The sequence below is a fragment of the Hylobates moloch genome, unplaced genomic scaffold, assembly GCF_009828535.3.
Source record: "Hylobates moloch isolate HMO894 unplaced genomic scaffold, HMol_V3 SCAFFOLD_9, whole genome shotgun sequence".
NCBI classification, from domain to species: Eukaryota; Metazoa; Chordata; class Mammalia; order Primates; family Hylobatidae; genus Hylobates; species Hylobates moloch.
Window position 1 is genome coordinate 23964984 of NW_026652284.1, and position 12659 is coordinate 23977642.

A 12659-nucleotide genomic window follows, 5' to 3' on the forward strand; every position below is an offset into this window, starting at 1 on the left:
TGAGGGCTGGAGGACAAAGGGGGAGTGGGTTAGTGAGCCTGGAAGGAATGTGGCTCTTCCCACAGTGCCTCTGGAGTCTTGTGCATCAAGTACCCATCTAACAAGCACACTCATTGAATATACCGTGTGTGTGTGTGTGTGTGTGTGTGTGTGTGTGTGTGTGTGAGAGAGAGAGAGAGAGAGAGACTAAAACAGAGAGAGAAGAAAGCTGCAAAGTGCTGGAGGGCAGGAGTCAGAGGAGAAAGAGGCCCATTCTGCCCATTCTTGCTGGAGAGAGGCTTTGCAAAGGGACTTGCCTGGGAACCAAGAACTGGGAAGGGGGCCAGGGTGAGGATTCTGCAGTTTGCCCTAGGGGTCGGAGCATATTTTAGGGGTCGAGCGACACACCCCTCGGCTTCCAGAAGTCGGATGGGGCTAAACGTGGAGAGCAACAAGCAGGGGGACGCGACGAATACTAGGCCCAGGGATCTCCAAACGCAGCCAACTCCTCCCGGGGACACAGACCCCGCGGGGTCACGGTCTCGATGGAGGGGAGTGTGCTCCGCGGGATCGGAGCCTGCGGCCGCCAGCCCCTCGCCCACTCGGGGGCCGCGCTGCTCTTGCCACCGAGCTGGACCCGCCTCCCGAGGGTGCGCGGAGGTGCGGCTCGGTGCGCAGCTGCGGAGGATCGCTTCCGGGGGGCGGGTCAGCGGAAGTGAGGGCGGTGGAGGCTGGGCGGCCCAAGGTGGAAGAAGGGACCGTGAGGTGAGAGAGTCCGGGAGCCCGAGCCTGAGGTGAGAAAGGTTCTAGGGCGGCGCGGAGGCGGGAGCGCGACCTTCTAGCCCGATAGTAGACGGGGTCTACGTGCCGGGCGCTGTGCGGAGCCCGCGGCTCCTGTTCCCGCGCGAGTTCTCGCGGGAGCCGCAGCTGTCCGTCTCACTTGGCCCGGGGGAAACTGAGTCCCCGAAGGGTAGTTGCTCGTCGGAGTTCCCCAGCAAACAGTGACGAAGCCAGACCTCAGGCTTCTAGTTTCGGCTTCGCTGCTTGACGGGCCGGGCTGCCCCGCCGCGCATTCTGAGACCTGGCCGCGGCTCGGAGGCTTCCGCGCACTCGGGTCCGGGTCCTGTGGGTCCAGGGGCCGCTGGGCAGGCGGCGAGGACTTGGCCGACCTTGGCCCAGGTCGGGTCGTCTGCCGCGGGGGAGGGGCGGCTCGCCCTGGCCGGTCCCCGCGGGGAGAGGGTCCGCGCGGGTCTCCGGTCACTCTGCACGCGGCAAAGTTTCACTGAGCGCGGCGGCCTCCGTGGGGGCCCCCGGGACCAGGGGTGCTGAGCGGGGCCCTGCGCTGGAGGACCTCCCTTCTGAGGGGACGCCTGTCAACAGACAGCAACGGCAGCCTCCGGAGGGCTGCGGGGCGCAGAGGTGGCAAGACCCACCGGTGCTGCCGGCGAACCGGGGGAAGATCTTCTAGCCAGTGACACTTGGGGGCGGGGGTGACAGCTGAGTTGGTGTTCCCCTTCATTCGTTTAGTTCAGCGCGTTGAAGCTCTCACTGTGTCCTAGGCAGACACCGTGCTGTGCCCGGGGATCACAGTTATCTAGTTCCTCTCGCGAGGACTCCGAGGGGACAGGCAGGGTGCTGCGGAGCGCACAGGAAAGGACCTGACCCTGTCGCAGGGAAGGAAGGTGATGCTTGAGCTGAGCTCTGAGGAATGATGAAGAATGAGCTCGGCGAAGGGGGCGCTGGTGTTTGATGCAGGGCTCAGGGGTGGGCCCAGTGTTGGGGGTTATGGGCCAGTGTGGCTGGAGGGCAAGGGGGAGAGCAGGAGGGCTGGCTGCCAAGTGTGCAGGCCTTTGTGTTCAGTGAGTGTGGTCTAGAGAGGGCAGAGAAAGATGGGTTTGGGACTGATTGTGGAGTTTATCCTGTGTTGGCTCTAGTAAGCCAGTTTTAAACGGATGAGCGATGTGATTAACTGTGTTTGGGAAGGATTCCTCTGGCTGTGTGTGAGGGTTAGGCCCAGCTGGGTCTTTGGAGGTAAGGTCGGAGAGGAAGTGGCAGTAAGCACTGTTAGTGCAATTTGTGGCCGACACGGACATTCGGCACAGAGCCTGGCACACAGAGGGACTCTGATAATAAAGGCTTGAACTGAGCCGAGAAGATGGAGCCCACGCAGGAGGTGGCAGGACCCGGACCAGGCTTTGGGTGCTTTGCCCTGGCATGACCACTGAGTGACCTTAGACAAGTGCCTTCCCCTGTCCAACTTCCTTTCCCCATGTGTATCCTAAAGTGAGTGGCACCTCCTCTCCCAAGGGTAGAAGAGGGGACCCTCCACGGGAGGTCTCCAGAAAGAGCTGCTTTGTCAGTCTAGTCTGTCCCCCGTTCAGAGCCTGTCCAGGGCTCCCCAGTGACTTCTCACCCGGACCTCACGACTTGCCCCCTACTTTTGTAGCTTTATCATGCTCTGCTCCTCTTTCCATATCCTTCACCTTCTTGTGCTGGACCTGTGCTCTTGCTGTTTTGTCTTCATTTCCTACTCCCTCGCAACTTACTACAGGGCACTAGGCCAGAGCTCTGACCTCATCTGGCCACCTGCCTAGTGATACTCAGCCTTTGCTAGAAGTGTGTATTCATGTCCTATCACTCTGCTGGACAGCGAGTTCCTTGAGAGCATGACTGTGTCTTACTCCTTCCATAGCCCCTACGGTGCCCAGCACAAGGCCTGGCACAAGTGGGTTCTGTTGGTGTTTAATGAACAAGTGAATGAATGAGCACACTGATTGCATCTGCTCACCATGCAAGGACTGCTGTGAAGAGCAGTCAGATGTCACCTCACCCATCTGTGTCATGTTTTAACAGTTCATTAAGCACTCAACCCCATTTCACTCATTGACCCTTAAGGTAGCCTCCATTGGCAGCTTTTCCTGTCTCCTTTTTCCAGATGGAAAAACCAACGTTCAGAAAAGTTAAATAACTTGCCTGTAGCTACAAAGCCAGAAGGTGGCTGAGCCAGGATAAACTTTTTTGGCTCTTTTTCTCTGTAGCTCAGGAGACTGAGATTGGCATGAGCTGGTGTTCGTTCTCCTATTTTCTCTGATCTCTCCCTTTGCAAGGGCCCAGCAGTTCTTTTACATCTCATCTTCAAGAATGAATCCTGGGCTTGGATAGTACTATCATTTGGCTAGATGAGCTTTGTAGCTACCAAGGATTCTATCTGCATCTTTAGAAGTTTTGCCTCAAGAAACCTGAGAGCCCAGGAAGGCTCTTGGGTTGATCCACCCACCTCGGCCTCCTAAAGTGCTGGGATTACAGGTGCGAGCCACCGTGCCTGGCCGCAAATCTTTAACAGAACCTTTAAGAGTCTGAACTTAGAGAGGTGTTGGGTGAGGGCAGCCTCTTGGGCTGGTTTTCTCTCCTGTGAAGTCATGGCTCTGCAGGGCCTGGTTTTGTGGGGCTTGTGTAGTGACCATTGAATCCCCACTGTGGGGAGTTGTTTCACAAGAGGGAAATCTGGTGCTCTTCCAGATGGCCTGATATGAAGGAGTCACGCCTCCCGCCTCCCGGAGCTGCCCAGTGGCTGCCTTGTCCTTCGAGTGCAGGAGCTGGTTCAAATGTCGGGAATGGAAGCCAGTGTGGTAAGGGGCATTCCCAGGGCAGGGGTATGGTGGGGAAGGTTGGGTGCTGGGTCTGCTGAAGTACTGTATAAGGTTCTGAGACTCTGCAGTTGAGCACTCCTTTCTCCAGAGGTCTGGAATTGGAGCAAGGCCACCGTTTCACTCCCTCCCCCTGAGAAGAACCAACTATGAGGCCAGGCGCGGTGGCTCAAGCCTGTAATCCCAGCACTTTGGGAGGCCGAGGCGGGCGGATCACGAGGTCAGGAGATCGAGACCATCCTGGCTAACACAGTGAAACCCCGTCTCTACTAAAAATACAAAAAATTAGCCGGGCGTGTTGGTGGGCGCCTGTAGTCCCAGCTACTCGGGAGGCTGAGGCAGGAGAATGGCGTGAACCCGGGAGGCGGAGCTTGCAGTGAGCCGAGGTCGCACCACCGCACTCCAGCCTGGGTGACAGAGCGAGACTCCGTCTCAAAAAAAAAAAAGAAGAAGAACCAACTGTGATCCTGGGGCACTTCAGGAGTCAGTGTTTGTCTGCCTTTCTGTACAGAGGGCGGGAAGGAAAGCCTGGATAATCTCTACACTGAGCTACTTCCTCTCCCCTTCACTGACCCTCCCAACATTGACTGCCTTAGCAGCAGCAGGTATTCTCTTGGGTGGCTGGCCAGGGTGTAGGCTGGCAACTGGGGAACCTGCCCTCACTATAATTGAGAGTTGACTTGCCCCTGGAGAGTGCCCTGTCCCTAGGCTTGTGGAATTCGGTCTCCCTGCTAGAGAGGAGAGGACAAGGGCGGTAGTTGGATTCACTCTCTGGGGTCGCAGCTGTCTCTGTCTCTCTGCTCCAGACCATCCCAATCTGGCAAAACAAGCCACATGGGGCTGCTCGAAGTGTAGTAAGAAGAATTGGGACCAACCTACCCTTGAAGCCATGTGCCCGGGCGTCCTTTGAGGTGAGTATGTTGGAAGGGCAGGAGAGTAGAGGCTCAGACAGTGCTGCTTCTGTGCCCCAAAGCCCTTGGTACTGCCCAAGTAGGTTGTTTCCTGGTCACTTTTCAATTCTGTTATGAAATATTTGTTAAATGCTTATAGGAGATCCTGGTCACTGTGTCCTCCTGAGTGCATACAAACCTGTGACCACAAGGAACCTGACAAGTCCCCCACATGGGACGCTGAGTGTTGTGACTTTTGAGTTGAACTCTACTTTTCTTCACCTGCCCTAAGAATTGGCCATGTAGCCAGTATTTTTATTTATTTTATTATTTTTTGAGATGAGGTCTCCCTGTGTTGCCCAGGCTAGGTCTTAAACTCCTGGGCTCAAGCAGTCCTCCTGCCTCAGCCTCCTATGTAGCTGGGATTACAGGCACAAGCCACCATGCCCGGCTCCACTATTTTTAGTGTTTCTCTGAGGCCATAATTCCTCAGCCTGCTCTTTTTGGCCAATCTGGGCATCCTTTACTGGGGTGCTTTGGTCTTACCTCTGTGTCTAGGGATCCTTTAGCACCCACTCAGCAGCAGAGATTCCTACCTGGCCCAGGTCTCTTGAGACCCCTTCTGTGGTAGAAAGCTAAGTAGCATTTATTAGTCCCAGCTGCCTCCCTCTAGGAACTAATGGTTAAGCACCAGCCCCAAACTATATGGTTCAGATGTGTGCATTTGGGGAGCTGGGATACAAAAGAAATACTTGTGCTTTCTACCCACACAGAGGAGATAGAAATATGTGCATAAAAGGATGTGGGCCCAGGTAGAAACAGAAATGAAGGATCCAAACCTGTATAAAAGATGCTAACAAGTGGAGTCTGTAGGAACTGGATCTGGAATTAGAAGAGGTGTCAGGGTTGGTATTAGGGTCAGGAATGGAGTTGGAAGTGTTGCAGGGGTAGGGGTCAGGAAAAGCTGTCCCAATATTCAGATTGCCAGCTATCCAGAATTGCCTAAAGATTGTGGGCAGGATAGTGGCCGGGCGCGGTGGCTCACGCTTGTAATCCCAGCACTTTGGGAGGCCGAGGCGGGCGGATCACGAGGTCAGGAGATCGAGACCACGGTGAAACCCTGTCTCTACTAAAAATACAAAAACATTAGCCGGGCGTGGTGGCGGGCGCCTGTAGTCCCAGCTATTCGGAGAGGCTGAGGCAGGAGAATGGCGTGAACCCGGGAGGTGGAGCTTGCAGTGAGCCGAGATCACGCCACTGCACTCCAGCCTGGGTGACAGAGTGAGACTCCGTCTCAAAAAAAAAAAAAAAAAAAAAAAAAAAAAAAAAAAAGATCCTGGGCAGGAACTGGTCCTAACTGCCTCAGAAGCATCAGAAAAAAAAAGGGAGACAGCTAGGGAGTGTGGCTCACTCCATGGAGGCTGTCCCCACACTTGGCTATACCCCCTTCAGTTCTTTGGCCAGATGCTGGGCAGAGACAATCAAAGGTACAGGGTCTCACAAAGCAGGAATATATGTGAGTAGTATTAGTAATACTAGATAACATTTACTGAGCACATACTATGTGTCAGGCACTGTGCTGAGTACTTTATATGTGTTTACTCATTTAATTGTCAAGAGCAAAGGAGCATTCAGGGCTAATCAGGAAAACAAATGGAGGCTTCCCCCCAATGGCCTATTTTAGCACTAGTTCCTGGGTCACTGGAAGTTCTTCTCTGTGTGACCTTGGAGTATCACTTAACTCCTGTGAGTCCCAGGTTTCCTATCTAAATACAGGAGCGATCAATCCTGGATCCATCTACCATACCAAATAATTTGTAGCAGAAACAGTTGAATTTTACTTGTGTGTAGATATGCATTTATTATTATTATTAAATTACCTCAAATATTATTTAAGGGACTCTTGCCAATTTATTTTGAAAAATTTAAGCATATGAAAATATTAAAATTATGAAAAGTAAAAGGAAAATAAATTACCTATAATTACACAGTAATAATACAATAACTATTAATGTCTTAGTGTAATCCTCTTTTTCTAGCTGGATGTTTTTTACTTTGTTGTAATCACAGTCAACATGATTGAATCCTAATTTTTCACTTAACATCTCTAGGTTGAGGAGCTATTTTAAGAAATCGTATTATGGTTCCTTTTATATAATCGTTTCTTTTTATTTAAATCTAAATATATTGAAATTTTCAGGTTTGTTTAAAACAGCATTGCTGTAACAATGTAGATCTCAATTAGCTATACAGGATTATAAAAAGCTAGTCAGGAAAAATTTCCTATTGCTACAACAGGTTGTGGATGACCTTGTACTTCTGTTTTCACCAGAGGGCACAGTGGTTTTAGACAGTTGCCATCTCTATTAAAAGGTGACTCAGGCCTGTTCCACTGAAGACACAGAACTGTTTGTAATCCCATAGACTCTTCATGCGTCTGGCCTCTTTTTGTTTTTGAGTGTGGCTCTGTTTTTTGTTTTTTTTTTTTTTTGAGACGGAGTCTCGCTCTGTCGCCCAGGCTGGAGTGCAGTGGCGGGATCTCGGCTCACTGCAAGCTCCACCTCCTGGGTTCACGCCATTCTCCTGCCTCAGCCTCTCCAAGTAGCTGGGACTACAGGCGCCCGCCACCACGCCCGGCTAATTTTTTGTATTATTTTTTTAGTAGAGATGAGGTTTCACCGTGGTCTCGATCTCCTGACCTCGTGATCCGCCCGCCTCGGCCTCCCAAAGTGCTGGGATTACAAGCATGAGCCACCGCGCCCGGCTGAGTGTGGCTCTGTTGTCCACGCTAGAGTACAGTGGCGCAATCTCAGCTCACTGCAACCTCTGCCTCCCGGGTTGAAGCCATCCTCCCACCTCAGTCTCCTGAACAGCTGGGACTACAGGCGTATACCACGATACCCAGATAATTTTTGTATTTTTTTGGTAGAGGCAGGGTTTTGCCATGTTGCCCAGGCTGATCTCAAACTCTTGGTCTCAAGTATTCTGCCTGCCTCGGCCTCCCAAATGCTGGGATTACAGGTGTGAGCCACCATGCCTGACTATCATCTGGCCTCTGTTCAATGTTTTCGACCAGGAACCTTCTTCTGCCCCCTCTAGGAAGCCTTCCTGACACCCAGTGCCGGATTAGGTACCCCTCCTGTGTATTCTGCAGTTTCTGATTGGCTCATCATGGCGTCTGTAAATGTTGATGAATTTTGCTTCTCCACAGACCCTGCCCAACATCTCTGACCTGTGTTTGAGAGATGTGCCCCCAGTCCCTACCCTGGCTGACATCGCCTGGATTGCTGCGGATGAAGAGGAGACATATGCCCGGGTCAGGTAGTTCAGGCAGTAGCTGGTCTGCTAAGGAATGGAGAACTTCTCAGAAGAGGTGGCAGGCAGCAAGGAGAGAGGAATGAGAACTGTGGGCTCAGAGAGGAGGAGAACCTTACTATGCTACTCTTATAGGAGTGGGGGAAGGAACTTTAGGAGCACAGTGGCCTGCTGTCTCTAACTGACTTGGTTTTCCCTGGTCCAGGAGTGATACGCGCCCCCTGAGGCACACCTGGAAACCCAGCCCTCTGATTGTCATGCAGCGCAATGCCTCTGTTCCCAACCTGCGTGGGTCCGAGGAGAGGCTTCTGGCCCTGAAGAAGCCAGCCCTGCCAGCCCTAAGCCGCACCACTGAGCTGCAGGATGAGCTGAGCCACTTGCGCAGCCAGATTGCAAAGATAGTGGCAGCTGATGCAGGTAGGAACCCCTGTGCCAGGGCCAGAACATAACAGGCTGTTCCTTTCCCCTGGCTCTTGGGCAGGATAGGCGTAAAGTAAATGGTAGTCCTTGGTTTGGAGGTACTTAGGTTCCGGGCCCTGGGGTTGTCCTGAAACCTGGCTAGCCTATAGTGCCTCTTAGATGGTTTCTACCAGCCATTTTGGGCTGAATGGTTTGGTTAGGAACAAAATATTAACCTGTGACCCCAGGTGGAGTCCCTCCGTTAGCCCCAAAACTGATACCCTCTTCTAAGTGTCTTTAAGATCACATCTTACATAAGCTGACAGTAGCTTTTTTTTTTTTTTCTCTCAGAGTCTTGCTCTGTCGCCCAGGCTGGAAGTGCAGCGGCACGATCTTAGTTCACTGCACTCTGCCTCCTGGGTGCAAGTGATTCTCCTGCCTCAGCCTCCTGAGTAGCTGGGACTACAGGGGTGTGCCACCAGGCCTGGCTAATTTTTATATTTTTAGTAGAGACAGAGTTTCACCATGTTGGCCAGGCTGGTCTTGTATTCCTGACCTCAGATGACCCACCCACCTCAGCCTCTCAAAGTGCTGAGATTATAGATGTGAGCCACCAAGCCCAGCCAGCTTTCCTTTTTTTGGAGACAGGGTCCTGGTTCTTGCTCTGTTGCCCAGGCTGGAGTGCAGTGGCGCAATCTTGGCTCACTGCAACCTCTGCCTCCCAGGCTCAAGCGATTCTCGTGCCTCAGCCTCCTGAGTAGCTGGAATTACAGTTGTGCACCACCACGCCTGGTTAATTTTTTTATTTTTAGTAGAGACGGGGTTTCACCATATTAGGCTGGTCTCAAACTCCTGGCCTCAAGCAATCTACCCAGCTCAGCCTTCCAAAGTGCTAAGATTGCAGGCATGAGCCACTGTGCCTGCGGTTGAAACAGAGTCTTACTCTGTCACCCAGGTTAGAGTGCGGTGGCGCGATCTTGGCTCGCTGCAACCTCCACCTCCCGGGTTCAAGCAATTCTCGTGCCTCTGCCTCCCGAGTAGCTGGGATTATAGGCGCATGCCACCGTGCCAAGCTAATTTTTTGTATTTTTAGTAGAGAGAGGGTTTCGCCATTGCCCAGGCTGGTCTTGAACTCCTGAGCTCAAGCAATCCACTTGCCTCAGCCTCCCAAAATGCTAGGATTACAACCATGAGCCACCGCACCCTGCTTTCCTTTTCAATACAAGAAGTAAACATTCCCCCCACCACCACTGAGACTTACCCTTTTTAAGCACCTATCTTCCTTTGCCTTGTCGTTTCTACCAGGGATCACAAGTGGCTTTACCACTTCAGTTCTCATACTGCTAGTGCCATTGTCCCCATGCCCCACCCTTCAAAGTGGGGAGTTGCATGACATTATGTTATGTTTTCTTATCTCAAATTGGTAGACTTTTTTGGTGGAAGGAGAATTTCATAAAGTTGGAGATTTTGGCCTTAAAATACAGTGGCTGGGCACTGTGGCTTACGCCTGTAATCCCAACACTTTGGAAGGCTGAGGTGGGTGGATCACCTGAGGTCAGGAGTTTGAGACCAGCCTGGCCAACATGGTGAAACTCTGTCTCTATAAAAAATACAAAAATTAGCCAGGCATGGCAGCACGTACCTGAACCTGGGAGGTGGAGGCAGAGGCAGAGGTAGAGGTTGCAGTGAGCTGAAGTTGCACCACTGCACTCCAGCATGGGCGACAGAGACTCCATCTCAAAAAGAGAGAAAAAAAAAAACAAAACAGTGGTCCATTATGCAAACAAGCCCTGTAACCCACCCCTCCAGCTTTCTGTCTACAGTTAAGGCAGAACCACTGGAAATGGATGGGAAGCCTGCCTTAACCAGAGGCATGGACAGCCAACAGGTGGATCTCTCCCAAGATGCTCAGGGCTTATCTTCATATTCCTCCCATCCTCATTTTTTTCACTCTGCATTGACTCAGAGTCATAGCTCTGAAATTTATCATTTGGTAGGACACATGAAAATGATGGTGTTATTTGAAATCTTCATGTATTTAATTTCTTCACATGGAAGTTTTATGACGAATTGTACTGAAACTTTCTGTTTATATTTCTTGGCTACTTTTTTGTCATCCAAGAGACAAGCAGAAGTAACATGTTTTTTAGAAACATAGTTTTTAGTGTATTTAGTGTTTTTAAAGTATTTTTAGAAATGTAAAAATTGAGGAAATCCTCTCCACTGAAATTTGGGAAGGTTGGGAGGTCTGTCACCATTCTGGTTTTGCTCAGAACGTGTCTTCTAGTTCACAGATAGCAAGATTCAAAGGAGCATAGTCAAAAGCACTAGTCTAGTTAGAGAAAAGGACAAATTCAGGCCTTAGCTCTGTCACTGCTGCTTTGGCCTATGACAGGGCTATCACTCCACAGCCTGTTGTGGAATGGGAGCTTTTAAATGCCAACGCCTTTATGGGGCTGGGTTTTCTACAGCTTTCTGAGCCCCCGAGTGAGAAGCATAGTGGAATGACCCTCCACTGGCTACAGATACCATCCTGGCTCCCAGATTGTCATGGTGTGAGCCCAGGAAATGAACGTTCAGTAGGCAGGGCTGTGGGGAGAAGATATTGCTACTGTGTTCTAGCCCCAATGTCCACCCATGCCTATTGTTTTCTCTTTCAGCTTCGGCTTCATTAACGCCAGATTTCTTATCTCCAGGAAGTTCAAATGTCTCTTCTCCCTTACCTTGTTTTGGATCCTCATTCCACTCTACAACTTCCTTTGTCATTAGTGACATCACCGAAGAGACAGAGGTGGAGGTCCCTGAGCTTCCATCAGTCCCCCTGCTTTGTTCTGCCAGCCCTGAATGTTGCAAACCAGAACACAAAGCTGCCTGCAGTTCGTCTGAAGAGGATGACTGCATCTCTTTGTCCAAGGCCAGCAGCTTTGCAGACATGATGGGTATCCTGAAGGACTTTCACCGAATGAAACAGAGCCAAGATCTGTAAGTATCTGATGAGGAGCTCTGGTATCTATTTACTCAGAGTTGCCCATGGCCAATTATCTAATGCAACATACTTACATAGTAAGTTCTTAGTAGTACCATATGTTATGTCATTCATAAAGCTTGCTGACTACCTGCTTGCCAGTGCCTGGGGCCCCAGTTTGAGGAAAGAGCAACACTTTACATTTATTGGGTTTGGGCACCCCAACCAAATATGAGGCTAGTAGGGATTTTACAAGAAGGCTCATCTAATCCAACTTCTGTTCTCAGGTGGCTTTACCACTTCAGTTCTCATACTGCTAGTGACAGTGTCTTCATGCCCCACCCTTCAAAGTGAGGGGTTGCATGACATTATGTTTTGTTATGTTTTCTTATCTCAAATTGGTAGACTTTTTTGGTGAGAGGAGAATTTCATAAAGTTGGAGATTTCTGCTTTAAAATACAGTGGTCCATTGTGCAAACAAACCCTGCACATTCAGTGATTTAACAAGGCTTTTGAGACTCACCAGTAGTTCCAAAACCTAGCTGCCCATCAGAATTGCTCGGATTTGTTTGTTGTTGTTGTTTTTTACATACAAACAAAAAGATGCATATCAAATATATTAGGAAGGTTGCACATGGGAAGACGGGGAATAGAAATGGGGGGTGGGAATTAAAGAAAATAAATGAGAGAGGGACTTTGTATGGATCAATGATAATAACTCAATCCTCTATTTGACAAAGAAGAAGAAGGAAGAGGAAGAAAAAGTGGGATAAAGGATCAGAAAGGGAGGAAAATAGAAAAAATTAGCGTATGACTCCAGGGTAGACCTGTTTTGTTGTCGCTGGGTTGGTTGGTTGGTTTGTCTGTTGTATTTTTCATATGTTTCGCCACGTTGGCCAGGCTGGTCTCGAACTCCTAGCCTCAAGTGAGCAACCCGTCTCGGCCTCCCAGAGTGCTGGGACTACAGGCGTGAGCCACCACGTCCAGCCCCCACATTGCTTCTGGCCTCCGTGGTAGACCTCCCAGATGGGGCCGCTGGGCAGAGGCGCTCCTCACTTCCCAGACGGGGTGGCGGCCGGGCAGAGGCGCTCCTCACTTCCCAGATGGGGTGGCAGCCGGGCAGAGGAGCTCCTCACTTCTTCCCGGATGGGGCAGCCGGGCAGAGGCGCTCCTCACATCCCAGACGGGGTGGCCAGGCAGAGGCGCTCCTCACATCCCAGACGATGGGCGGCTGGGCCGAGGTGCTCCTCACATCCCAGATAATGGGCGGCCGGGCCGAGGTGCTCCTCACATCCCAGACGACGGGCAGCCAGGCAGAGGCGCTCCTCACTTCTTCCCAGACGGGGTGGTGGCCGGGCAGAGGTGCTCCTCACTTCTTCCCAGACGGGGTGGTGGCCCGGCAGAGCCGCTCCTCACTTCTTCCCAGACGGGGCGGCCGGGCAGAGGCACTCCTCACTTCTTCCC

General features: G+C 51.3%; 1 protein-coding gene across 7 annotated transcripts in view; it reads left to right on the top strand.

The window, feature by feature from the left end:
- The first annotated feature begins 688 nt into the window (after positions 1-688).
- MTFR1L (mitochondrial fission regulator 1 like) overlaps positions 689-12659 on the top strand; it is an 18341-nt gene continuing 6370 nt past the window's right edge. Inside the window, exons 1-7 of one of the 7 annotated variants that reach the window (XM_058443973.1) lie at positions 1211-1398; positions 1539-1661; positions 3499-3608; positions 4433-4537; positions 7728-7837; positions 8037-8248; positions 10891-11212. In XM_058443973.1, coding sequence (XP_058299956.1) covers positions 3585-3608; positions 4433-4537; positions 7728-7837; positions 8037-8248; positions 10891-11212 — 773 coding nt within the window. In that variant the 5' untranslated portion in view covers positions 1211-1398; positions 1539-1661; positions 3499-3584. Of the gene's footprint in view, positions 774-951; positions 1159-1210; positions 1399-1461; positions 1662-3498; positions 3609-4432; positions 4538-7727; positions 7838-8036; positions 8249-10890; positions 11213-12659 lie in introns of those variants that run through there. The other 6 variants (XM_032759377.2, XM_032759376.2, XM_058443974.1 and 3 more) reach the window with 6 other exon arrangements.